Consider the following 26,860-nt stretch of genomic DNA (forward strand, 5'->3'; position numbering starts at 1 on the left):
ACACAGGGACTGGCAGTCAGCTTCCTTCGCACACAGGGACTAGCAGGCAGTCAGCATCCACCACACACAGGGACTAGCAGGCAGTCAGCTTCCTCCGCACACAGGGATTAGCAGGCAGTCAGCTTCCTTTGCACACAAGGACTAGCAGGCAGTCAGCTTCCTTTGCACACAAGGACTAGCAGGCAGTCAGCTTCCACCACACACAGGGACTAGCAGGCAGTCAGCTTCCTCCATACACAGGGACTGGCAGTCAGCTTCCTTCGCACACAGGGACTAGCAGGCAGTCAGCATCCACCACACACAGGGACTAGCAGGCAGTCAGCTTCCTCCGCACACAGTGACTAGCAGGCAGTCAGCTTCCTCCACACACAGGGACTAGCAGGCAGTCAGCTTCCTTTGCACACAAGGACTAGCAGGCAGTCAGCTTCCACCACACACAGGGACTAGCAGGCAGTCAGCTTCCTCCATACACAGGGACTGGCAGTCAGCTTCCTTCGCACACAGGGACTAGCAGGCAGTCAGCATCCACCACACACAGGGACTAGCAGGCAGTCAGCTTCCTCCGCACACAGTGACTAGCAGGCAGTCAGCTTCCTCCACACACAGGGACTAGCAGGCAGTCAGCTTCCTTTGCACACAAGGACTAGCAGGCAGTCAGCTTCCTCCGCACACAGGGACTAGCAGGCAGTCAGCTTCCTCCGCACACAGGGACTAGCAGGCAGTCAGCTTCCACCACACACAGGGACTAGCAGGCAGTCAGCTTCCTCCACACACAGGGACTAGCAGGCAGTCAGCTTCCTTCGCACACAGGGACTAGCAGGCAGTCAGCATCCACCACACACAGGGACTAGCAGGCAGTCAGCTTCCTCCGCACACAGTGACTAGCAGGCAGTCAGCTTCCTCCACACACAGGGACTAGCAGGCAGTCAGCTTCCTCCACACACAGGGACTAGCAGGCAGTCAGCATCCACCACACACAGGGACTAGCAGGCAGTCAGCTTCCTCCGCACACAGTGACTAGCAGGCAGTCAGCTTCCTCCACACACAGGGACTAGCAGGCAGTCAGCATCCACCACACACAGGGACTAGCAGGCAGTCAGCTTCCTCCGCACACAGTGACTAGCAGGCAGTCAGCTTCCTCCACACACAGGGACTAGCAGGCAGTCAGCTTCCTTTGCACACAAGGACTAGCAGGCAGTCAGCATCCACCACACACAGGGACTAGCAGGCAGTCAGCTTCCTCCGCACACAGGGACTGGCAGGCAGTCAGCTTCCTCCGCACACAAGGACTGGCAGGCAGTCAGCTTCCTCCACACACAGGGACTAGCAGGCAGTCAGCATCCACCACACACAGGGACTAGCAGGCAGTCAGCTTCCTTCGCACACAGGGACTAGCAGGCAGTCAGCATCCACCACACACAGGGACTAGCAGGCAGTCAGCTTCCTCCGCACACAGGGACTAGCAGGCAGTCAGCTTCCTCCGCACACAGGGACTAGCAGGCAGTCAGCTTCCTCCACACACACGTCTCGTAGCTTCCTTCTCACTTTCTCTTCCAGTCATTAACATAACCCGCAGCCGGCTCGGGGTGAGAGAATCTGCCCGCAGGGCACGACATGTCGGGTGGGAGGAGGAGAAGGCGGGGAACACATTAAGACAATAGGCGTCTAGAAAATGGCAGCCTATTAATAGCGCGGGAGAGCCGGGCGCAGACTTGTGGCTTTGTCTCGGAGGTTGCAGCTGTGCGTGAGGTAACTCCGCGGCCGCCTCACCGGCCACTCCAGGGGCTTCCTCCTCCGCCAGCGCGCAGGAGGACGAGGCCCGCGACTCATTAGCGCGGATTATTGCGCGCACGTATTATTAGCAGCTCGTCTCCTGTCGCTTGTCTCGTACTCGACGTCCACGGAGGCGGGAGGAGCAGGGGAGATGTGAAGACATGGTTTCCACCCACAACCCCCCTCGCCGGTCACCAATGACAGAGGGTGCAGAAGCCGCACTATCCCGCTGCCCATTCCCCCTCCTCCTTCCGAATGGTCTCTCCCAGAGGTTACCGGAAGTTGTGCGGCGCTGCCATGTTTTTAGCTGCTTTGTTGTAGGTTTCATGTAGGATCCTGCGCTTTTTTTTTTTTCTTTTTTTTTTCTCCTTGCTTTTTTTTTTGTCCCCCTTGTTGTACGAGAGGCGCTCTCCTCCTCCCTCCTCCTTCCTCCCCGGGATCGCCATGGAGGCCAACTGGACGGCTTTCTTGTTCCAGGTAAGGGCTATCTCCCGTCTTTATCTGTGCCCGGGACAAGCGGCAGAAGGGCAGCCGTGACCTCCCCCTCCCTAGCAGTAAGGCAGCCGCCTCCCTCCTCTCCCCTCCCCGGGAAGCGGGGACACCCGGGAGCAAACATCCCCCTCCTTCACCTCCTCCTCCCTCCACATCCTCCTCCTTTCCCGGCCGCGCAGCTCCAGCAGAGCCGCACACATAGCGCAGGAGCCGGGCTGTGCCACCCCACAGCCACCCGGGCTGTGCCACCCGGGCTGTGCTCCTGCTCCCAGGACCCGCTGCTCCCCTCCGGGAAGGCTCCGCTCACCCCATCGGGCCCGGGCGGTAGCGATGTGACGCCGTCTGCTATGGCGGAGCTTGCGCTGTCATTGCCGAGACCCCGGGCTGTCCCGCCCCTCCCCCACCGCACCGGATTATGGCGGGCTGCGGCGGCTATTTTCTGCCTCACTTTTCCCTCTCCCTTGGATGTTACGGGGAGGCGGGATCTCCAGCCTGAGGTAATAGCGGTCCGCTTCTTCCTGCGCCCGTTATCACCTCGGGATTTCTCTGAGTCTAGAGCGGTAGAAGCCATGAAGTATGGAGTCTGGCTGTACTCTGTAGGAAGCGGCCGGGAGCCGAGTGTGAGGCGACCAAATGGCCACCGTGACCCCACAGAGGGCAGTGAGTGGCGCCCGGGGCTCCGGAATGACATGGAGCTTTACTCCTGCACCCAAAGGAGAAAAGTTGGTGGAATGTTTCCCCTGTGCTCCCCCGCCGGCACACACTGTCCGCCACACACGTAAAGCATGACTGACATAAGTGGGCGCCATTCCCCCAGCCGTCCCGTCAATCCGAGTGCGGTGTGGAGAAGGCGGACATCACGGAGCAATGATGGTCAATTGAGCTTAAGATGGTTTTTTTCTCTGCCCCTGGACCAAATGTCTGCCTGACGAAAAAATCTGTTTTAGTTTTTTGAACCGTATAGATGAGGCCGAAGTTGGTTTCTTATTCGTCCAGTTTCTTCAGCTATTTTTTTCTTAAGTTTTTCTTTATAGGTTTAGCAACAAAAATTAATCATCACAATAATAACACACAAAGCAGCGAGGTGCCCTGATGTGAATACACTTAACAGCCCAGTCATTTAACCCCTTAAAAATATCAGTTACTTATTCAAATCTGTGAAAATCGGCTTTGCCCACTTTGATGCCAATTCTGGTGCCCAAAACCCATTTGGGCCTGTCTGGAGGGACCTGTGTTTGATGCATGGCATCACTATCTGTGTATTCTTACAGGAAAGAAATATATCTTGGTACCGTGTTAGCCAGTAGATGGAAAAATATTTAGAACTAGCTGAAGAGCCCGGCGTTTCCTGGGCATAGTAAATATCTGTGGTTAGTTATAGCACCTCACTTCTCTCATTTTCCCATCACGCCTCTCATTTTCCCCCTCACGCCATACATGTTTGTCATCTCCCTTATATATAGTATACACCTGTATGTCATCTCCTCCTGTATATACTATATACCTGTAGGTCATCTCCTCCTGTATATACTATATACCTGTAGGTCATCTCCTCCTGTATTAGACCTCGTTCACAAGTCATTTGGTCAGTATTTTTACCTCAGTATTTGTAAGCTAAATTGGCAGCCTGATAAATCCCCAGCCAACAGTAAGCCCACCCCCTGGCAGTATATATTAGCTCACACATACATATAATAGACAGGTCATGTGACTGACAGCTGCCGTATTTCCTATATGGTACATTTGTTGCTCTTGTAGTTTGTCTGCTTATTAATCAGATTTTTATTTTTGAAGGATAATACCAGACTTGTGTGTGTTTTAGGGCGAGTTTCGTGTGTCAAGTTGTGTGTGTTGAGTTGCGTGTGGCGACATGCATGTAGCGACTTTTGTGAGAAGTTTTGTGTGGCGACATGCGTGTAGCAACTTTTTGTGTGTCGAGTTGCGTGTGACAGGTTAGTGTAGCAAGTTGTGTGCAGCAAGATGTGCGCATGGCGAGTTTGGCGCGTGGCGAGTTTTATGTGGTGCCTTTTGAGTATGTGCAAGTTTTGTGTGAGGCAACTTTTGCATGTGTTGCAACTTTTGTGCATGTGGCAATTTTTCCACGTGTGCAAGTTTTGCGTGTGGCGAGTTTTCCATGAGGTGAGTTTTGCACGTGTGGCGAGTTTTGCATGTGGAGAGTTTTGCGCGTGGTGAGTTTTGAGCGGCAACTTTTGTGTTTCGACTTTTATGTGGCGAGGTTGGTGTATGTGTGGTGAAATGTGCGCTGAGGGTGGTATATGTGTTCGAGCACGTGGTAGTGTGTGGCGCATTTTGTGTGTGTGTTCATATCCCCGTGGTGGTGTGGTGATTATCCCATGTCGGGGCCCCACCTTAGCAACTGTACAGTATATACTCTTTGGCGCCATCGCTCTCATTCTTTAAGTCCCCCTTGTTCACATCTGGCAGCTGTTAATTTGCCTCCAACACTTTTCCTTTCATTTTTTCCCCATTATGTAGATAGGGGCAAAATTGTTTGGTGAATTGGAAAGCGCGGGGTTAAAATTTCACCTCACAACATAGCTTTGACGCTCTCGGGGTCCAGACGTGTGACTGTGCAAAATTTTGTGGCTGTAGCTGCGACGGTTCAGATGCAAATCCCGGATATATATATATATATATACATACATACATACATACATACATACATACATACATACATACATACATACATACATACATACATACATACATACATACATACATACATACATACATATTAGATTGAGAGACAATACAATGTGGCAATAAATTTTTGTCTCCCAAATCATAATATTATGGACCTGAAATTACGTGTTAGAAGGTATCTTCAAATCTGAGAGACAAAAGAGTCTGGGAATAAAAACTGATGAGCTTTGAGAGTCTCACTGCAGGAATGAATGTGTCGCATGGATTTATGTCTTTACATCAACCAAGGAACTTGCCCCTCAGACCATGTGGGGTCATCACAACAGAACCAACCCCAATCAGAGGACAATAAAACATTCCTTATCTAAGAACTGGTCCAATATTTATGGACATAACTGTTTATCACTCATGGTAATTCTGCTTCATGTCACCTGTCTTATCCATGGTTTTTCCTTTGTGTTTTTTTTTTTTTCTGTGCTATGTTGTGCATAAAAATGTGATTCTTCAGAATTTCTTTTAGTCTTTGCCTGATGAAGAGACCTGTGTAGTCTCGAAAGCTTGCAATTTGTTAACATCTTTTCAGTTAGCCATTAAAAGGTGTCAACCACTGAGGACTCTCAATTCTAAATATTTGTGTATTCTTAGGCCATGTGCACACGCTGCGGATTCCATTGCAGAATTTTCTGCAGCGGTTTTGATAAATCCGCAGTGCAAAACCGCTGCGGTTTTTACTGCGGATTTATCGCAGTTTTTATTGCGGTTTCCGCTGCGTTTTTTCACCTGCAGTTTCCTATTGGAGCAGGTGAAAAACCACTGCGGATTCCGCACAAAGAATTTCCGCGTTTTTTTCCGCAGCATGTGCACTGCGGATTTCATTTCCCATAGCATTACATGGTACTGTAAATGCATCTGAAACCGCTACGGATCCACAGCTGCGGATCCGCAGCAAAATCCGCAGCATGTGCACATACCCTTAGTGTGAGATCAGTGGCCCAAAGTCATTTAACCCCTTAAAACATCAGTTACTTATTCAAATGGCCAAAATCGACTGCCCACTTTGATGCCAATCCTGATGCCCAAAACCCATTTGGGCAGGCTAAATGGACTTGGGCTTCATGCAGGACATCACTATATGTATTCTTAGTGTGGCATAAAATCATTTAACCCCTTAAAGGGATCCTGTCAAAGTCGTTTCAAACTAAAAGAGCCACCTTGTGCAGCAGTAATGCTGCATTCTGACAAGGTTGCTCTTTTAGTTCTGGGTGCTGTAACTAGAGAAATAATCAGTTTTGTAATTTGTCCTACATACCTTTTCTTCAGTCAAGAAGGCAGGCCTTTCCCCCCGCTGCAGATGCCACACAGCCGTCACTCAAATCTTCTTGGCGGTGCCGGGCGCCGCCTCCTCACCGCTGTTTTGAAAATAACTGGCGCCTGCGCTCTTTTTTTTTTTTTTTTTTTTTTTTTTTTCCTGCCTGGTGCAGGCACAGTGAGCGCTGCCCGTCTTTCCTCATATGCAGTCTCGGTGACTGCGCCTGTGCGGCCTCCCTGCTTGTGAATCCCAGCCCCGTAATGTGACTTATGATTTATTCACATTGCGGGGCTGGGATTCACAAGCAGGGTGGCCGCACAGGTGCAGTCACCGAGACTGCGTATGAGGAAAGACTGCCAGCGCTCACTGCACCTGCACCAGGCAGGAAAAAAGAGCGCAGGAGCCGGCTATTTTCACAACAGCGCTGAGGAGGCGGCACCCGGCTCCAAGAAGATTTGAGTGACGGCTGTGTGGCGTCTGCAGCAGGGGGGGAAAGGCCTGCCTTCAGGACTGAAGAAAAGGTATTTAGGACAAATTACAAAACTGATTAATTCTCTAGTTACAGCACCCAGAACTAAAAGAGCCACCTTGTGAGAAGCAGCGTTACTGCTGCACAAGGTGGCTCTTTTAGTTTGAAACGACTGGGGGGGTGTGACAGGTTCCCTTTAAAACATGTTACTTATTCAAATGGCCAAATTCGACTGTCTGCACACTTTGATGCCAGTTCTGATTCCCAAAACCCATTTGGGCCAGACTGGAGAGATCTGGGTGTGATGTGGGGCTTCCTGTTCTATATGTCTGCACTGTGATATCAGTGCCCCAAAGTTATTTAACCCTTTCATTTTTGCCCTTCGGTGCCCATTTTTGTGCCAGTTTTATCATTTTTGTAGCGGATTTTAAGTGTATTCACTTCAGGGCACCTCGTTGTATTGTGTTATTATTGTGATGCTTATTTTATGTTAAACGTATAAAAAAAAAATTGGCAACTAAGAAACCAACTTCTGCCGCCTACCATATAGCATCTGATTTTTAGATGCCTTGCAGTCTTTAACCCCCTTCACCCCTGGGCCTGTTTTCACCTTCATGACCAGGCCAAATTTTACAATTCTGACCATGTATGTGGTAATGCTGGAACGCTTCCAACAGAGCCTACTGATTCTGAGGCTTTTGTTTGACATATTTTTAGATATGACTTGCTTTTATTTGTGATAATATCAGAAAAAACTTTATTTTTATGCCCAGGGCTATGGAGTTGGTAAGCCAAACCTCCGACTCATTTCCCAGACTCCAACCCCACAGCACTGGTCACTACTGAGCATGTGCATAAAGTTCAGCAAAGATTCATCTCAACTAAAAGCTGAGATCCTTGGATCAGGAACATAACAGACATTAATTTATAATATAGTTTAGGAGTCGCTCCATTTTATACAGACTCCACAGTCCTGGTTAGGTCACACAAAATAGTTAGTAAAATAAAATTTCCCACATGTCTAGATTACAGCAGCGCAACTTTTAAAACATAAAAAAAGGAAGTTAGAAGGGTTAAAAGTTGACCAACGATTTGTAAAACAATTAGGATGTTTTAGGAACCACATCACATTTGAATTGACTGAGGGGCCCATATGACAGAAAATAACCGTAAGTTACCATTCTATAAACTGCCCCCCCCATCCCCCCAATCGATTTGAAAATGTCACCCGCCTGCGCAGTAGCAGCTATTGGTGTCTAGCTGCGATCAGATGATTGCTGCTGCACATGCCCGGCGGTGCCATTTTACTGGAGAAGAAAAAAATTATTCCTCCTCCAAGATGGCGCTGCCCGCGCAGCAGCGGCTCACTGGAATCGTGTTATTAAGCATTACAGAATGCTGTAGATAAGCCCCTGATGGCAGTGGCCGCAGTTTATAGGGCCAAAATGAGGTGACAGATTCCCTTTAAAATACATCCACCGGTGTGTCTCTAACTCAGATGTTGCCAAAAAACAGAAGAAATCAGAAGCTTCTAAACACATGACATCATCACATGGGCAGTCCGGAATTGTTTAAAGGCATAGTAATCTTGGTGTGTGTAAACTTTTGACTTTTCAGTAAGTAATAAAAATGCCAGAAAACATTCTCTCTCTCTCATTATTCTGTCATTTCACAAATATTAATTATGGTAATCCTAGTTGACCTAAAATGGGAAAGGTTTATTCTGATTTCATGTCAGATATTGAGAAAAACTTGCGTATGTGTCTCTTTTTAATATAGTGTATGTAAACTTCTGGTTTGTTGTACTTAATTTCTCACACCATGTTGGTGTGCTCTCACAAAGGACATCTATTGCCAAAACACCAACTCTAGATGTATAGAATTAGATGAGAAATCCAAGTTAAACCATATTTCGGCTGGAGTGCTGAGTGCCTTAACCCCCCCCCCCCCCCCCCCCCCTTTTTTTTTTTTTTTTTTTCTTTTTTTGCTGCCTAACGCCATTTGGATATTTGATACCATCCTTTGGGGCCCATACAAAATTGTTGACTTGAAAAATACCCTGCTGTATTTGAGTTAATCATTTTATTAACTCGCCCATAGTCTGATGGCTGGAACTGCTTCTGTTGGTGTGGCAGTGATGATGTTGCTACTTGTAACGGCTTTTTTAGATGTGTCTGGCAGGAGCGCAAGCGAATTTGTAATAAGAATTGTAAAGAACCCTCAGCAGTAAAGGTACCGTCACACTCAGCGACGCTGCAGCTATATAGACAACGAGCCGATCGCTGCAGCGTCGCTGTTTAGGTCGCTGGGGAGCTGTCACACAGACAGCTCTCTCCAGCGACCAACGATCAGGGGAACGACTTCGGCATCGTTGAAACTGGCTTCAACGATGCCGAAGTCCCCCTGCAGCACCCGGGTAACCAGGGTAAATATTGGGTTACTAAGTGCAGGGCCGCGCTTAGTAACCCGATATTTACCCTGGTTACCATTGTAAAAGTAAAAAAAAAAAACCAGTACATACTCACCTTCTGATGTCTGTCACGTCCCCCGGCGTCCACAGGGTTTACGCGCTGCTGCTCAGAGCTTCCTGCACTGAATGTGTCAGCGCCGGCAGTAGCAGAGCACAGCGGTGACGTCACCGCTGTGCTCTGCTTTACTGCCGGCGCTGACAGTCAGTGCAGGAAGCTCTCGGCAGCAGCGCGTAACCCTGTGGACGCCGGGGGACGTGACAGACATCAGAAGGTGAGTATGTACTGTTTGTTTTTGTTTGTTTTTTTACTTTTACAATGGTAACCAGGGTAAATATCGGGTTACTAAGCGCGGCCCTGCACTTAGTAACCCGATGTTTACCCTGGTTACAAGTGAACACATCGCTGTATCGGCGTCACACACGCCGATGCAGCGGGTGATCAAGCGACAAAATAAAGTTCTGGACTTCTAGCTCCGACCAGCGATATCACAGCGGGATCCAGATCGCTGCTGCGTGTCAAACACAATGAGATCGCTAACCAGGACGCTGCAACGTCACGGATCGTCGTCGTTCTCGCTGCAAAGTCGCTTAGTGTGAAGGTACCTTAAGTCGTAGTAAACACTGCAGGTCGCCTCACAGTGGGAAATTCATTGTTGCTCATGCTACATCTACAGAACTCGAGCAGTAGTAGGACATCTTTAGGCATTAGAGACATGGGGCATGCGGCAGAGGCATCACATAACAGGCATGGGTAACCGTCAAAATGCAGCTGCTGGCCCAAGTACTGCGGTCGCATATAATTTGCCTAGGGACTGGAGAAAAGGTAATCTCGGGTTGTAAACAACCTATGTGCCTTTACCCGTTAACGACCGCCGATACGCCTTTTAACGGCAGCAGTTAATTAACGGCGCTGTGGAAAAAGTGAATAGCGCCCCCCAGAGTCGGATTTTCTCTGGGGTCTCGGTTACCGGGGGTAGCCGAGACCCCAGAGAACATGATTCGGGTTTTTTGTTTTTTTTTTACCGACCCCCGGGTTGCAATCACAGGTAATTAACCGCGATTTCCCATTTAATTTCTCTGTCCTCCGATGTGATCGCACATTAGAGGACAGAGAAACGGGGTCCCCGATCGCCCCCCGATACTCGCCTGTCTCCCCCAGTGCTCCTCGTGGCTCCTGATGGGCGCTGCCATCTTGTTCCTGCCAAAAAATGGCGGGCGCAGTGCGCCCGCCGGCCGGCACCCGGGAGATCTTTGGGGTCTCGGCTGCCGGGGGTAGCCGAGACCCCAAAGAACATGATCGGGGTCGGTTTTTACCGACCCCTGTTTTGCGATCGCCGGTAATTAACTGTTTACCGGCGACCGCAAAAAAAAAAGCGATGTGTAATTCTCTGTCCTCTGATGTGATCGCACATCAGAGGACAGAGAAATAGCGGGATTTGGAAACCCTGTTATCCTTACCGGTGTCCCTGGGTCCTTCTGCGTTCCCTCCCGCCCGCTGGCTTCTTCATCCGGAAAGAAAATGGCGGGCGCAGTGCACCCGCCGTGATCTGCCGGCCGGCAGCTAGAGGAGTTGGGGCTAAAATTAGGGTTGGGGCTAAAATTAGGGTTAGGGTTGGGGCTAAATTTAGGGTTACAGTTAGGGTTGGGGCTAAAGTTAGGGCTAGGGTTGCGGCTAAAGTTAGGGTTGGGAATAGGGTTAGGGTTGGGATTAGGGTTGAGATTAGGATTATGGATCGGGTTGGGATTAGGGTTAGAGGTGTGTTGGGGTTAGGGTTGGAGTTAGAATTGGGGGTTTCCACTGTTTAGGTACATCAGGGGGTCTCCAAACGCCACAGCCAATTTTGCGCTCAAAAAGTCAAATGGTGCTCCCTCCCTTCTGAGCCAGATCTGTCGTGCGCCCAAACAGTGGTTTACCCCCGCATATGGGGCATCAGCGTACTCGGGATAAATTGGACAACTTTTGGGGTCCAATTTCTCCTGTTATCCTTGTGAAAATAAAAAAAACTTGGGGGCTAAAAAATCTTTATTGTTGAAAAAAATATATATATATTTTCACAACTCTGCATTATAAACTTCTGTGAAGCACTTGGGCATTCAAAGTTCTCACCACACATCTAGATAAGTTCCTTGGGGGGTCTAGTTTCCAAAATGGGGTCACTTGTGGGGGGGTTCTACTGTTTAGGTACATCAGAGGCTCTGCAAACGCAACATAACGCCCGCAGACCATTCTATCAAAGTCTGCATTCCAAAACGGCACTCCTTCCCTTCCGAGCTCTGCCATGCGCCCAAACAGTGGTCCCCCCCACACATGGGGTATCAGTGTACTCAGCATAAATTGCACAATACATTTTGGGGTCCAATTTCTCCTGTTACCCTTGTGAAAGTAAAAATTTGGGGGTGAAAAGATCATTTTTGTGGAAAAAATGATTTTTTTATTTTCATGGCTCTACATTATAAACTTCTGTGAAGCAGTTGGGGGTTCATAGTGCTCACCACACATCTAGATAAGCTCTTTGGGGGGTCTAGTTTTCAAAATGGGGTCACTTGTGGGGGGTTTCTACTGTTTAGGTACATCAGGAGCTCTGCAAATGCAACATGACGCCCGCAGACTATCCCATCAAAGTCTGCATTCCAAGCGGCGCTCCTTCCCTTCCGAGCCCCGATGGGTGCCCAAACAGTGCCCCTCCCCCACATATGCGGTATCAGCGTACTCAGGACAAACTGGTCAACAGATTTTGTGGTCCAATGTCTCCTTTTACCCTTGAGAAAATAAAAAATTGCAGGCAAAAAAATCATTTTTGAGGGGGAAAAAAAAAAGGATTTTTTTATTTTCACTGCTCTACTTTATACATTTCTGTGAAGCACTTGGGGGTTAAAAGTGCTCACCACACATCTAGATAAGTTCCTTAAGTGGTCTAGTTTCCAAAATGGGGTCACTTGTGGGGGGTTTCTACTGTTTAGGCACATCAGGGGCTCTCCAAACGCGACATGGTGTCCGATCTCAATTCCAGCCAATTCTACATTGAAAAAGTAAAACGGTGCTCCTTCTCTTCCAAGCTCTGCAGTGCGCCCAAACAGTGGTTTACCCCCACATATGGGGTATCAACGTACTCAGGAGAAATTGCACAACAACTTTTATAGTCTAATTTCTCCTGTTACCCTTGTGAAAATAAGAATTTGTGGGCGAAAAGATCATTTTTGTGTAAACAAATGTGATTTTTTTATTTTCACGGCTCTACTTTATAAACTTTTGTGAAGCACTTGGGGGCTCAAAGTGCTCATCACACATCTAGATAAGTTCCTTAAGGGGTCTAGTTTCCAAAATGTTGTCACTTGTGGAGCGTTTCCACTGTTTAAGCACATCAGGGGCTCTCCAAACGCGACAAGCCGTCCGATCTCAATTCCAGCCAATTCTACATTGAAAAAGTAAAACGGCACTCCTTCTCTTCCAAGCTCTGCGGTGCGCCCAAACAGTAGTTTACCCCCACATATTGGGTATCGGCGTATTCAGGAGAAATTGCACAACAAAATTTATGGTTAAATTTCTGTTTTTACACTTGTGAAAAAAAAAAAATGGTTCTGAAGTAAAATGTTTGCAAAAAAAAGTTAAATGTTCATTTTTTTCCTTCCACATTGTTTCAGTTCCTGTGAAGCACGTGAAGGGTTAATAAACTTCTTGACTGGTTTTGAGCACCTTGAGGGGTGCAGTTTTTAGAATGGTGTCACACTTGGTTATTTTCTATCCTATAGACCCCTCAAAATGACTTCAAATGTGATGTGGTCCCTAAAAAAAAAAAAAAAAAAAAAGGTGTAAAAATGAGAAATTGCTGGTTAACTTTTAACCCTTATAACTCCCTAATATAAAAAAAAAATTTGTTTCCAAAATTGTGCTGATGTAAAGTAGACACGTGGGAAATGTTATTTATTAACTATTTTTTGTGACATATCTCTCTGATTTAAGAGCATAAAAATACAAGGTTAAATTTTCTCCATATTTCCATTTTTTTCATAAATAATTGCAAGTAATATCGAAGAAATGTTACCACTAACTTGAAGTATAATATGTCACGAAAAAACAATCTCAGAATCCGCATGATCTGATCAAGTGTTCCAGAGTTATAACCTCATAAAGTGACAGTGGTCAGAATTGTAAAAATTGGCTTGGTCATTAAGTAACAAATTGGCTCTGTCACTAAGGGGTTAAGGTCCCCTCCCTGTTAGGATATGTGCACATGTTGTGGACTTGGCTGGGGATGTGGCCCTGCGGATCCGCAGCAGTTTTCCATGCGTTGTACAGTACCATGTAAGCCTATGGAAAACCAAATCCACAGTACACATGCTGCGGAAAATTCCGCAGAGAAACACTGCGGTTTATTTTCCGCAGCATGTCAGTTCTTTGTGTGGATTCTGCAGCGTTTTACACTTGGGGTATGTTTCCACGTTCAGGAAACGCTGCGTGTTTAATGCTGCATTGAGCTGCAGCGTCAAACACGCAGCGTCCAGATGTTACAGCATAGTGGAGGGGATTTCATGAAATCCCGTCTCCACTATGCATTAAAAGACGCATGCGGCACACCCGCGGAAACGGACATGAGGCGCGTCTTTTAACCCCTTTCTGACATCTGCCGTACTATCCCGTCGAGGTGGGGTGGGCCCGTATGACCACCGACGGGATAGTACGTCATATGCGATCGGCTGCGCTCACGGGGGGAGCGCGGCCGATCGCGGCCGGGTGTCAGCTGCCTATCGCAGCTGACATCCGGCACTATGTGCCAGGAGCGGTCACGGACCGCCCCCGGCACACCGCGATCAAACATGATCGCGGTGTACCGGCGGTACAGGGAAGCATCGCGCAGGGAGGGGGCTCCCTGCGGGCTTCCCTGAGACGATCGGTACAAGGGAATGTACTCACCTTGTACCGAGCGTCTTCTCCCTGCAGGCCCCGGATCCAAAATGGCCGCGGGGCTGCATCCGGGTCCTGCAGGGAGTACTTCCGGGTCAGGGTCCGGAGCCGGCTGCAGAGCAGCCTGCTCCGATGAAAGTAAGATCGCCCATCTGACAGAGTGCTGTGCAAACTGTCAGATGGGCGATCTGTGATGTCCCCCCCTGGAACAAAGTAAAAAAAGTAAAAAACTAATTTCCACAAGTGTAAAAAAAAAAATTCCTAAATAAAGAGAAAAAAAAAAAAATGATTCCCATAAATACATTTCTTTATCTAAAAAAACAAAAATAACAATAAAAGTACACATATTTAGTATCGCCGCGTCCGTAATGACCCAACCTATAAAACTGTCCCACACCCCTTCAGTGAACACCGTAAGAAAAAAAAAAAACGAACCAAAAAACAACGCTTTATTATCATACCGCCGAACAAAAAGTGGAATAACATGCGATCAAAAAGACAGATATAAATAACCATGGTACCACTGAAAACGTCATCTTGTCCTGCAAAAAAAGAGCCGCCATACAGCATCATAAGCAAAAAAATAAAAAAGTTATAGTCCTCAGAATAAAGCGATGCCAAAATAATTATTTTTTCTATAAAATAGCTTTTATCGCATAAAAGCGCCAAAACATAAAAAAATGATATAGATGAGATATCGCTGTAATCGTACTGACCCGAAGAATAAAACTGCTTTATCAATTTTACCAAACGTGGAACGGTATAAACGCCTCCCCCCAAAAAAATTCATGAATAGCTGGTTTTTGGTCATTCTGCCTCACAAAAATCGAAATAAAAAGTGATCAAAAACTGTCACGTGTCCGAAAATGTTACCAATAAAAACGTTAACTCGTCCCGCAAAAAACAAGACCTCACATGACTCTGTGGACCAAAATATGGAAAAATTATAGGTCTCAAAATGTGGAGACGCAAAAAATATTTTTTGCAATAAAAAGCGTCTTTCAGTGTGTGACGGCTGCCAATCATAAAAATCCGCTAAAAAACCCGCTATAAAAGTAAATCAAACCCCCCTTCATCACCCCCTTAGTTAGCGAAAAATAAAAAAAAATTAAAAAATGTATTTATTTCCATTTTCCCATTAGGGTTAGGGCTAGGGCTAGGGTCGGGGCTAAAGTTAGGGTTAGGGCTAAAGTTAGGGTTAGGGTTTGGATTACATTTACGGTTGGGATTAGAGTTAGGGGTGGGTTAGGGGTGTGGTTAGGGTTACCGTTGGGATTAGGGTTAGGGGTGTGTTTGGATTAGGGTTTCAGGTAGAATTGGGGGGTTTCCACTGTTTAGGCACATCAGGGGCTCTCCAAACGTGACATGGCGTCCGATCTCAATTCCAGCCAATTCTTTGTTGAAAAAGTAAAACGGTGCTCCTTCCCTTCCGAGCTCTCCCGTGCGCCCAAACAGGGGTTTACCCCAACATATGTGGTATCAGAGTACTCGGGACAAATTGGACAACAACTTTTGGGGTCGAAGTTCTCTTGTTATCCTTGGGAAAATAAAAATTTGGGGGGCTAAAAATCATTTTTGTGGGAAAAAAAAAGGATTTATTTTCACGGCTCTGCGTTGTAAACTGTAGTGAAACACTTGGGGGTTCAAAGTTCTCACATCACATCTAGATAAGTTCCTTGGGAGGTCTAGTTTCCAATATGGGGTCACTTGTGGGGGGGTTTGTACTGTTTGGGTACATCAGGGGCTCTGCAAATGCAACGTGACGCCTGCAGACCAATCCATCTAAGTCTGCATTCCAAATGGCGCTCCTTCCCTTCCGAGCTCTGCCAGGTGCCCAAAGAGTGGTTCCCCCCCCACATATGGGGTATCAGCGTACTCAGGACAAATTGGACAACAACTTTAAGGGTCCAATTTATCCTGTTACCCTTGTAAAAATACAAAACTGGGGGCTAAAAAATAATTTTTGTGAAAAAAAAAAAAAAAAAAGAATTTTTATTTTCGCGGCTCTGCGTTATAAACTGTAGTGAAACACTTGGGGGTTCAAAGCTCTCAAAACACATCTAGATAAGTTTCTTAGGGGGTCTACTTTCCAAAATGGTGTCACTTGTGGGGGGTTTCAATGTTTAGGCACATGAGGGGCTCTCCAAACCCAACATGGCGTCCCATCTCAATTCCAGACAATTTTGCATTGAAAAGTAAAATGGCGCTCCTTCCCTTCCGAGCTCTGCTATGCGCCCAAACAGTGGTTTACCCCCACATATGGGGTATCGTTGTACTCAAGACAAATTGCACAACAACTTTTGTGGTCTAATTTCTTCTCTTACCCTTGGAAAAATAAAAAATTGGGGGCAAAAAGATCACTTTTGTGAAAAAATATGATTTTTTATTTTTATGGCTCTGCATTATAAACTTCTGTGAAGCACTTGGTGGATCAAAGTGCTCACCACACATCTAGATAAGTTCCTTAGGGGGTCTACTTTCCAAAATGGTGTCACTTGTGGGGGGTTTCAATGTTTAGGCACATCAGGGGCTCTCCAAACGCAACATGGCATCCCATCTCAATCCCAGTCAATTTTGCATTGAAAAGTCAAATGGCGCTCCTTTCCTTCCGAGCTCTGCCATGCGCCCAAACAATGGTTTACACCCACATATTGGGTATCAGCGTACTCAGGACAAATTGGACAACAACTTTTGGGGTCCATTTTCTCCTGTTACCCTTGGTAAAATAAAACAAATTGGAGCTGAAATAAATTTTGTGTGAAAAAAAGTTAAATGTTCATTTTTATTTAAACATTCCAAAAATTCCTGTGAAACACCTGAAGGATTAATAAACTTCTTGAATGTGGTTTTGAGCACCTTGAGGGGTGCAGTTTTTAGAATGGTTGGTTATTTTCTATCATATTGACCCCTCAAAATGACTTCAAATGAGATGTGGTCCCTAAAAAAAAAAATGGTGTTGTAAAAATGAGAAATTTCTGGTCAACTTTTAACCCTTTTAACTCCCTAACAAAAAAAAAATTTGTTTCCAAAATTCTGCTAATGTAAAGTAGACATGTGGGGAATGTTACTTATTAAGTATTTTGCGTGACATATCTCTGTGATTTAAGGGCATAAAAATTCAAAGTTGGAAAATTGCGAAATTTTCGCCAAATTTCCGTTTTTTTCACAAATAAACGCAAGTTATATCGAATAAATTTTACCACTAACATGAAGTACAATATATCACGAGAAAACAAGGTCAGAATCGCCAAGATCCGTTGAAGAGTTCCAGAGTTATAACCTCATAAAGGGACAGTGGTCAGAGTTGTAAAAATTGGCCTGGTCATTATCGTGCAAACCACCCTTGGGGGTGAAGGGGTTAAGGACGCAGCATGTCCTTGCATTGCTGAAACAACGCAGGTTACCTGCCAGTGACCTCAGGTGCAGATTTGGTCAGGATTTTACCTGCATAAAATTCTGACCAAATCCTGATGCAATCCTGAACGTGGACACATACCCTTATTCATTAGTAGGAATCCACAGGTAAAACGCAGGGCATTTTAACTGAAGAATCCGCGTGGAAAAATCCGCAATGTGTGCACATACCCTTATACGTGATCAGAGCCCTAATAATGTCATTTCAGAGTTGCATAGACGTGATACAGCTGTACCAAACTGTCATGAAAGGCATTTACATTACAATTAGCCTGTGTCAGGAGCTTTTTCTGAGCTTGCAATTGTGCACATAGGTTAAATTTGCATTAATATGTTTTAAAATAGAAATGAGATGAAGTAGAGTATTATAATACAGTACACAATTTCCTGGAGTCAAGTGAATCTGGTACAAGGGGACCCTTTTTTTTTTTTTTTTTTAACCCCTTCAGGAACAAGTCACACTGTAGGTTAACCCCTTCATGACCCAGCCTATTTTGGCCTTAATGACCTTGCCGTTTTTTGCAATTCTGACCAGTGTCCCTTTATGAGGTAATAACTCAGGAACGCTTCAACGGATCCTAGCGATTCTGAGATTGTTTTTTCGTGACATATTGGGCTTCATGTTAGTGGTAAATTTAGGTCGATAATTTCTGAGTTTATTTGTGAAAAAAACGGAAATTTGGCGAAAATTTTGAAAATTTCGCAATTTTCACATTTTGAATTTTTATTCTGTTAAACCAGAGAGTTATGTGACACAAAATAGTTAATAAATAACATTTCCCACATGTCTACTTTACATCAGCACAATTTTGGAAACAAATTTTTTTTTTGCTAGGAAGTTATAAGGGTTAAAATTTGACCAGTGATTTCTCATTTTTACAACAAAATTTACAAAACCATTTTTTTTAGGGACCACCTCACATTTGAAGTCAGTTTGAGGGTTCTATATGGCTGAAAATACCCCAAAGTGACACCATTCTAAAAACTGCACCCCTCAAGGTGCTCAAAACCACATTCAAGAAGTTTATTAACCCTTCAGGTGTTTCACAGCAGCAGAAGCAACATGGAAGGAAAAAATGAACATTTAACTTTTTAGTCACAAAAATGATCTTTTAGCAACAATTTTTTTATTTTCCCAAGGGTAAAAGGAAAAACTGGACCACGAACGATGTTGTCCAATTTGTCCTGAGTACGCTGATACCTCATATGTGGGGGTAAACCACTGTTTGGGCATACGGCAGGGCTTGGAAGGAAAGGAGCGCCATTTGACTTTTTGAATGAAAAATTGGCTCCAATCTTTAGCTGACACCATGTCGCGTTTGGAGAGCCCCCGTGTGCCTAAACATTGGAGCTCCCCCACAAGTGACCCCATTTTGGAAACTAGACCCCCCAAGGAACTTATCTAGAAGCATAGTGAGCACTTTAAACCCCCAGGTGCTTCACAAATTGATCCGTAAAAATTAAACAGTACTTTTTTTTCACAAAAAAATTATTTTAGCCTCAATTTTTTCATTTTCACATGGGCAACAGGATAAAATGGATCCTAAAATTTGTTGGACAATTTCTCCTGAGTACACTGATACCTCACATGTGGGGGTAAACCACTGTTTGGGCACATGGTAAGGCTCGGAAGGGAAGGAGCGCCATTTGACTTTTTGAATGAAAAATGATCTCCATCGCTAGCAGAGACCATGTCACGTTTGGAGAGCCCCCGTGTGCCTAAACATTGGAGCGCTCCCACAAGTGACCCCATTTTGGAAAGTAGACCCCCCAAGGAACTTATCTAGAAGCATAGTGAGCACTTTAAACTCTCAGGTGCTTCACAAATTGATCCGTAAAAATTAAAAAGTACTTTTTTTTCACACAAAATTTCTTTTAGCCTCAATTTTTTCATTTTCACATGGGCAACAGGATAAAATGGATCCTAAAATTTGTTGGGCAATTTCTGCTGAGTATGTTGATACCTCATATGTGGGGGTAAACCACTGTTTGGGTGCACGGCAAGGCTCGGAAGGGGAGGCGTGCCATTTGACTTTTTGAATGGAAAATTAGCTCCAATCGTTAGCGAACACCATGTCGCGTTTGGAGAGCCCCTGTGTGCCTAAACATTGGAGCTCCCTAACAAGTGACCCCATTTTGGAAACTAGACCTCCCAAGGAACTAATCTAGATGTGTGGTGAGCACTTTGAACCCCCAAGTGCTTCGCAGAAGTTTATAACGCAGAGCCGTGAAAATAATAAATGTGTTTCCTTTCCTCAAAAATATTTTTTTAGCCCAGAATTTTTTATTTTTGCAAGGGTAACAGGAGAAATTGGACCCCAAAAGTTGTTGTCCAGTTTCTCCTGAGTACGCTGATACCCCATATGTGGGGGTAAACCACTGTTTGGGCACATGCCGGGGCTCGGAAGGGAAGTAGTGACGTTTTGGAATGCAGACTTTGATGGAATGGTCTGCTGGCGTCACGTTGCATTTGCAGAGCCCCTGATGTGCCTAAACAGTAGAAACACCCCACAAGTGACCCCATTTTGGAAACTAGACCCCCCAAGGAACTTATCTAGATGTGTGATGAGCACATTCAACCCTCAAGTGCTTCACAGAAGTTTACAACGCAGAGCCGTGAAAATAAAAAATCATTTTTCTTTCCTCAAAAAAGATGTTTTAGCAAGCAATTTTTTATTTTCACAAGGGTAACAGGAGAAATTGGGCCCCAATGTTTGTTGCCCAGTTTGTTGTGAGTACAGTGATACCCCATATGTGGGGGTAAACCACTGTTTGGGCGCACGTCAGGGCTCGGAAGGGAAGTAGTGACATTTGAAATGCAGACTTTGATGGAATGGTCTGCGGGCGTCACGTTGCATTTGCAGAGCCCCTGATGTGCCTAAACAGTAGAAACACCCCACAAGTGACCCCATTTTGGAAACTAGACCCCCCAAGGAACTTATCTAGATGTGTGATGAGCACATTCAACCCCCAAGTGCTTCACAGAAGTTTACAACGCAGAGCCGTGAAAATAAAAAATCATTTTTCTTTCCTCAAAAAAGATGTTTTAGCAAGCAATTTTTTATTTTCACAAGGGTAACAGGAGAAATTGGGCCCCAATGTTTGTTGCCCAGTTTGTTGTGAGTACAGTGATACCCCATATGTGGGGGTAAACCACTGTTTGGGCGCACGTCAGGGCTCGGAAGGGAAGTAGTGACATTTGAAATGCAGACTTTGATGGAATGGTCTGCGGGCGTCACGTTGCATTTGCAGAGCCCCTGATGTGCCTAAACAGTAGAAACACCCCACAAGTGACCCCATTTTGGAAACTAGACCCCCCAAGGAACTTATCTAGATGTGTGATGAGCACATTCAACCCCCAAGTGCTTCACAGAAGTTTACAACGCAGAGCCGTGAAAATAAAAAATAATTCTTCTTTCCTCAAAAATTATGTCTTAGCAAGTAATTTTTTATTTTTGCAAGGGTAACAGGAGAAATTGGACCCCAACAGTTGTTGCCCAGTTTGTCCTGAGTACGCTGGTACCCCAAATGTGGGGGTAAACCACTGTTTGGGCACACGTCGGGGCTTGGAAGGGAGGGAGCACCATTTGACTTTTTGAATGCAAGATTGGCTGGAATCAATGGTGGCGCCATGTTGCGTTTGGAGACCCCTGATGTGCCCTAACAGTGGAAACCCCTCATTTCTAACTTCAACACTAACCCCAACACACCCCTAATCCTAATCCCAACTGTAGCCATAACCCTAATCCCAACCCTAACCCCAACACACCCCTAACCACAACCCTAACCCCAACACACCCGTAACCCTAATTCCAACCCTAGCCCTAATTCCAACCCTAACCCTAAGGGTATGTGCCCACGTAGCGGATTCGTGTGAGATTTTTCCGCACGACTTTTGAAAAATCTGCAAGTAAAAGGCACTGCGTTTTACCTGCGGATTTACAGCAGATTTCCAGTGTTTTTTTGTGCGGATTTCACCTGCGGATTCCTATTGAGGAACAGGTGTAAAACGCTGCAGAATCCGCACAAAGAATTGACATGCTGTGGAAAATACAACGCAGCGTTTCTGCACGGAATTTTCCGCACCATGGGCACAGCGGATTTGGTTTTCCATAGGTGTACACGGTACTGTAAACCTGATGGAAAACTGCTACGAATTCGCAGCGGCCAATCCGCGGCCGATCCGCTGCGGATCCGCGGCCGATCCGCTGCGGATCCGCGGCCGATCCGCTGCGGATCCGCTGCCAAATCCGCACATGCCATAACCCTAACCCTACCCGTAACCCTAACCCTAGTTCTAACCCTAACCCTAGTTCTAACCCTAACCACAGTGGGAAAAAAAAAAATATATTTTCTTTATTTTATTATTGTCCCTATCTATGGGGGTGATAAAGGGGGGGGGTTTATTTATTATTTTTTTTATTTTGATCGCTGTGGTAGAACCTACCACAGCGATCAAAATGTACCTGTAAGGAATCTGCCGGCCGGCGGGCGTACTGAGCATGCGCCCGCCATTTTGGAAGATGGCGGCGCCCAGCGAGGAGACGGCCGGACACCGGGAGGATCGGTAAGTATGAAGGGGTGGTGGGGGGGTGGATCTGAGCACAGGGGGGGTGATCGGAGGACGGGGGGAGCGGACAGCAGGACGGGGGAGCGGGCAGGAGCACGGGGCAGCGGAGCACAGGACGGAGGGGACCGGACCCCATAACGGAGCGGTGGGGGGGCGATCGGTGGGGTGGGGGGTGGTCACTTCAGGTTTTCCAGCCATGGCCGATGATATTGCAGCATCGGCCATGGCTGGATTGTAATATTTCACCTGTTTTTTAGGTGAAATATTACAAATCGCTCTGATTGGCAGTTTCACTTTCAACAGCCAATCAGAGCGATCGTAGCCACGGGGGGGTGAAGCCACCCCCCCTGGGCTGAAGCACCACTCCCCCTCTCCCTGCAGATCGGGTAAAATAGGAGTTAACCCCTTCACCCGATCTGCAGGGACGCGATCATTCCATGACGCCACATAGGCGTCATGGGTTGGATTGGCACGGGTTTTCATGACGCCTATGTGGCGTCATGGGTCGGGAAAGGGTTAAAGATCGGGCCTTGTTTTTTTTTTTTTTTTTTTTTAAATCTGACCAGTAGCACTTAGTGGTAATAACTCTGAAATGGTTCAATGGATACTAGTGATTGAGGTTGGTTGTTCGTAACATATTGTACTTCATGATGGTGGTAAAATTTCTTCAGCATGACTTGAGTTTTTGTGGGAAAAAAATTTGTAAAATTTTGCAATTTTCAAACTTTGCATTTTCATGCCCTTTAATCACAGAGATATGCCACACAAAACGGTTAACAAATGTCTACCTTACATCAGCACAGTTTTGGAACATTTTTTTTCTTATTAGGAAGTTATAAAGGTGACCAGTGATTTCCCCCCCCCCCCCCCCCTTCCCTTTTTTTTCAACAAAATATACAAAACCAGTTTTTTAGGGACCACATCACATTTGAAGTCACTTTGAGGGGTCTATATGATCGAAGATACCCAAAAGTGACACCATTCTTAAAACTGCACCACCAAGGTGCTGAAAACCACATTAAAGAAGTTTATCCTTCAGGTGATGCACAGGATTTTTTTTTTTTTTTTTTAATTCACCTTTTTTCACAAAATTAATTTGAGATCCAATTTTTTAATTTGACAGGGGTAACAGGAAAAATGGACACCAAAATTTCTTGGGTATTTTCTCCTGAGTATGCCGATACCCCATCTGAGGGAGAAAACCACTGTTTGGGCGCCCAACAGAGCTTGGAAGGGAAGGAGCGCCATTTGACTTTTTGAATGCAAAATTTGCTGGAACAATTGGTGTATGCCATGTCTGGTTTGGAGAGCCTCTGATTTGCCTAAACAGTGAAAATCCCCCACAAGTGACATGGTTTTGGAAACTAGATCCCTCAGGAAACTGAACTAGATGTGTGGTGAGCACATTGAACCCTCAGGTGCTTCACAGAAGTTTATAATGTTGAGCCATAGAAATAAAAATAATAACATTTTCCCCACAAATGTTTTCAGCACAAACTATTACATTTTCAGAAAGGTAACGGGAGAAATTGCACCATACAATTTGTTGTGCAATGTCTCTGGAGTACGCAGTTTCCCCATATGAGGAAGAAAACTACTGTTTGGGCGCACTTCAGGGCTCAGACTTCCTGGAATCATTAGCGGTCGTCATGTCCTATTTGGAGAGCCCCTGATGTGCCTAAACAGTGTAAACCCCCCACAAGTGACCCCATTTTGGAAACTAGACCCTTCAAGGAATGTATTTAGATGCATGGTGAGCACCTTGAACCCCCAGGTGCTTCACAGAAGTTTATAACGTTGAGCTGTGAAAATAATAAAGTGACATTTTCCTCACAAAAATGTTTTAGCCCCATGTTTTTAATTGTTTTAAGGGCTAATGGGAATTTTTTTTAATTTTTTTACAACAAACTGAGGTTCATTTTTCCTGAGTGCGCTAATACCCTGCATGTAATCGGAAAATATTTTTCAGGCACAGTGCAAAGCTCAGAAGGCAAGGAGCGCCAGATTTTACTGTTATGATTTCAGGTGCCATGACCCACTGGGAGAGTCCATGTACCAGAACAACAGAACCCCCCCCAGAAGTGACCCCAATTTACATACTACATCTCAATGAATTAATCTAGGGGTGCACTGATAATAATAATAATTTTATTTATATAGCGCCAACATATTCCGCAGCGCTTTACAACTTATAGAGGGGACTTGTACAGACAATAGACATTACAGCATAACAGAAATCACAGTTCAAAACAGATACTAGGAGGAATGAGGGCCCTGCTCGCAAGCTTACAAACTATGAGGAAAAGGGGAGACACGAGAGGTGGATCCTATTGACACCACGAATGTGTCACAGAATTTTATACCATTGAGCAGTGAAGAAAAATTAACTACATTTTTACCATCAAAATCTTGTTTTAGCCCCAGATTTTACGTTTTCACACAAGTGGGTAAAAATGGCACCAAAATTTGTCCCACAATTTTTACTGAGCGTGGCAATACCCCATATGTGGCTATACAGTACTACTCAGGAGGAATGGAGCGCTATTTGCCTCATGGAGTGCAGATTTTCCTAGACGAGTTTACAGTCTATGTACAGAGCCCCTAATTGCTTGATGAGCAAAATCCCACCTTAAGTGACCCCATTTTGGAAATTATACCCCTTTGGGAATTTATCTACAGGTGTAGTGCTGATTTTGACTCCATGAGTATTTTCCGGAAACAAGCAGCAATGAATGTTGCCAAGTGAGAATTGCAAACTGCCGCTGTAGTGACCAGTACGTTGCACTCACCAGTATGTTATTCCCAGCCCGTGCACCTGTAAGTTAGGCGGGCTCTCATCGCTTCAGAAATGCCAAACGTGGATGCTGTTTGTGGTTTAGGCACATTGTGGGGCTCAGAAAGGGAGGGCATTTGGATTTGGGAGCACAGAATTTGCTAAATTTCTTTTGGAGGGTTAAGGAGCCATTTCGCTTTTCCAGAGCTTTTGTGCTGCCAGTAATGTGGGAGCCCCCTATATTTCCATTAACAGATGATGGACCTGAGTGAGGGTTTGCTTTTTTTGTGGATTGAGTTGAAGCTTTTATTTGGAACATTTTACATAACATTTGGGATCACATTTATCCGGCGCACTACGCTGAGCAGTTTAAGGTTTCCATCTAAATCTCTGACGTGATTCAGATAAAGCCCAGAGGGATCCATTTACTATGAGGCAACATGGTTACTCTGGACTCCGTCTGGCCTCCGTGCAGTGGTGTCCTCTTACAGAAGTGCCCAAAACTGACCGACAGCACTTTTATGCAGAGATTTACACGGAAACACCGGTGTAAGCACTCTGCACAGCGCACAGGATAAATGTGCGCCGAGCCTTACAGTGATCTTTGGGAGGCAGAATTAAAAAATCAACAGTAAGTAAAGAATTGATTTTAGTTTAATTCTTTTACACCGTTCCTTGTGCGGTATAAGTGATTAGGCGACTTTATTCTTCGGGTTGGTGCAATTACAGCGATACAAGATTTATATATTTTTTTTGTTTGGCTGCTGATACACACTAAAAGACTCTTTATTACAAAAAATAGTTTTTGCATCACCATATTGTGAGATAACATTTTTCCATATTTTGGCCCACAGAGTCATGTGAGGGCTTGTTTTTTGCCAGACGAGTTGATGATATTGGCACCATTTTTGGGTATGTCACATTTTTTTATTGCTTTCTATTCCGATTTCTGAGGCAGAATAACCAAAAACCAGCAATTGAGGAATTTTTTTTTTGGGGGGGGGTGGGAGGTTAAGCCTTTACATGTGGTAAAAGTTATTTGGCAATTTTATTCCTTGGGTCAGTACGATTACAGTGATACCCTATTTATATAGGTTTTTTTTATGTTTTGGCGCTTCTACACCATAATAGAAAAAATAATTTTTGGATCGATTTATTCTGAGAGCTATAACTTTTTTTATTTTTCTACTGATGGAGGTATATGGTGGCTTGTTTTTTTGTGGCACAAGATGACCGTTTCAGTCGTACAATGCTTATTTATATCCGTCTTTTTTTATTGCGTTTTATTCCACTTTTTCGTCAGCGGTATGATGATAAAGCGTTGTGTTTTGCCTTGTTTTGTTTTTTTTTTAATGGTGTTCACTAAAGGGGTTAACTACTAGTGGGACAGTTTTATTGGTCGGGTCATTGCACGATACCAAATACTTTTATTGAGATATATAATAATTTTTTTTTCTCATACAAATATTTATTTATAGATACAATATATTTTTCTATTTTGATTTTTAGAATCTGGACCACTTAAGGAATGTGTCTAGATATGTGGTGAGCAGGCCTGTGGAGTCTGTAAGCCAAACCTCCAACTCCCTCATACATGGGTCATGTTTAAGTGATACATTTACTGTAGTAAAATGGTAACATCAGGCTTTTCATCAACATTATAATACAATAATCAAGCTATTTAGATAGAATATAAAATAATTTTATTGGAGTACAACTTTAGAACAGAAGCATTAGTAAATTGTAAATATGCAATACACTATGCAGTAAGTGGGGGGGGGAAACCTTTTCAACTAAAAACGTACTGCATAACATTTGCGCAGTCTATGAATTTGTTCTGAGAAATAATATCACCTCTGTCAGATCCTCCTCCAAAGATGACCTCAAATCTTACCTAATTGTTTTAGGCTAGAGAACAACCTCTCTACACTAACTTGATTTGGTTGCAAAGCGGGAACCACATGGGCAACATCTCTAATATTTTCAGGGTAGAAAGGAATTGCCTCGTGTACAGTCAGTTTTG

At 45.1% G+C, this 26,860-nt stretch overlaps 1 protein-coding gene across 1 annotated transcript in view; it reads left to right on the top strand.

Moving 5' to 3' along the window:
- The first annotated feature begins 1,628 nt into the window (after positions 1–1,628).
- Positions 1,629–26,860, top strand: part of VEZF1 (vascular endothelial zinc finger 1) — a 96,286-nt gene continuing 71,054 nt past the window's right edge. Inside the window, exon 1 of the mRNA XM_077295337.1 lies at positions 1,629–2,250. Coding sequence (XP_077151452.1) covers positions 2,218–2,250 — 33 coding nt within the window. The 5' untranslated portion in view covers positions 1,629–2,217. The remainder of the gene's footprint in view (positions 2,251–26,860) is intronic.

The sequence above is a fragment of the Ranitomeya variabilis genome, chromosome 3 (assembly GCF_051348905.1).
Source record: "Ranitomeya variabilis isolate aRanVar5 chromosome 3, aRanVar5.hap1, whole genome shotgun sequence".
NCBI classification, from domain to species: domain Eukaryota; kingdom Metazoa; phylum Chordata; class Amphibia; order Anura; family Dendrobatidae; genus Ranitomeya; species Ranitomeya variabilis.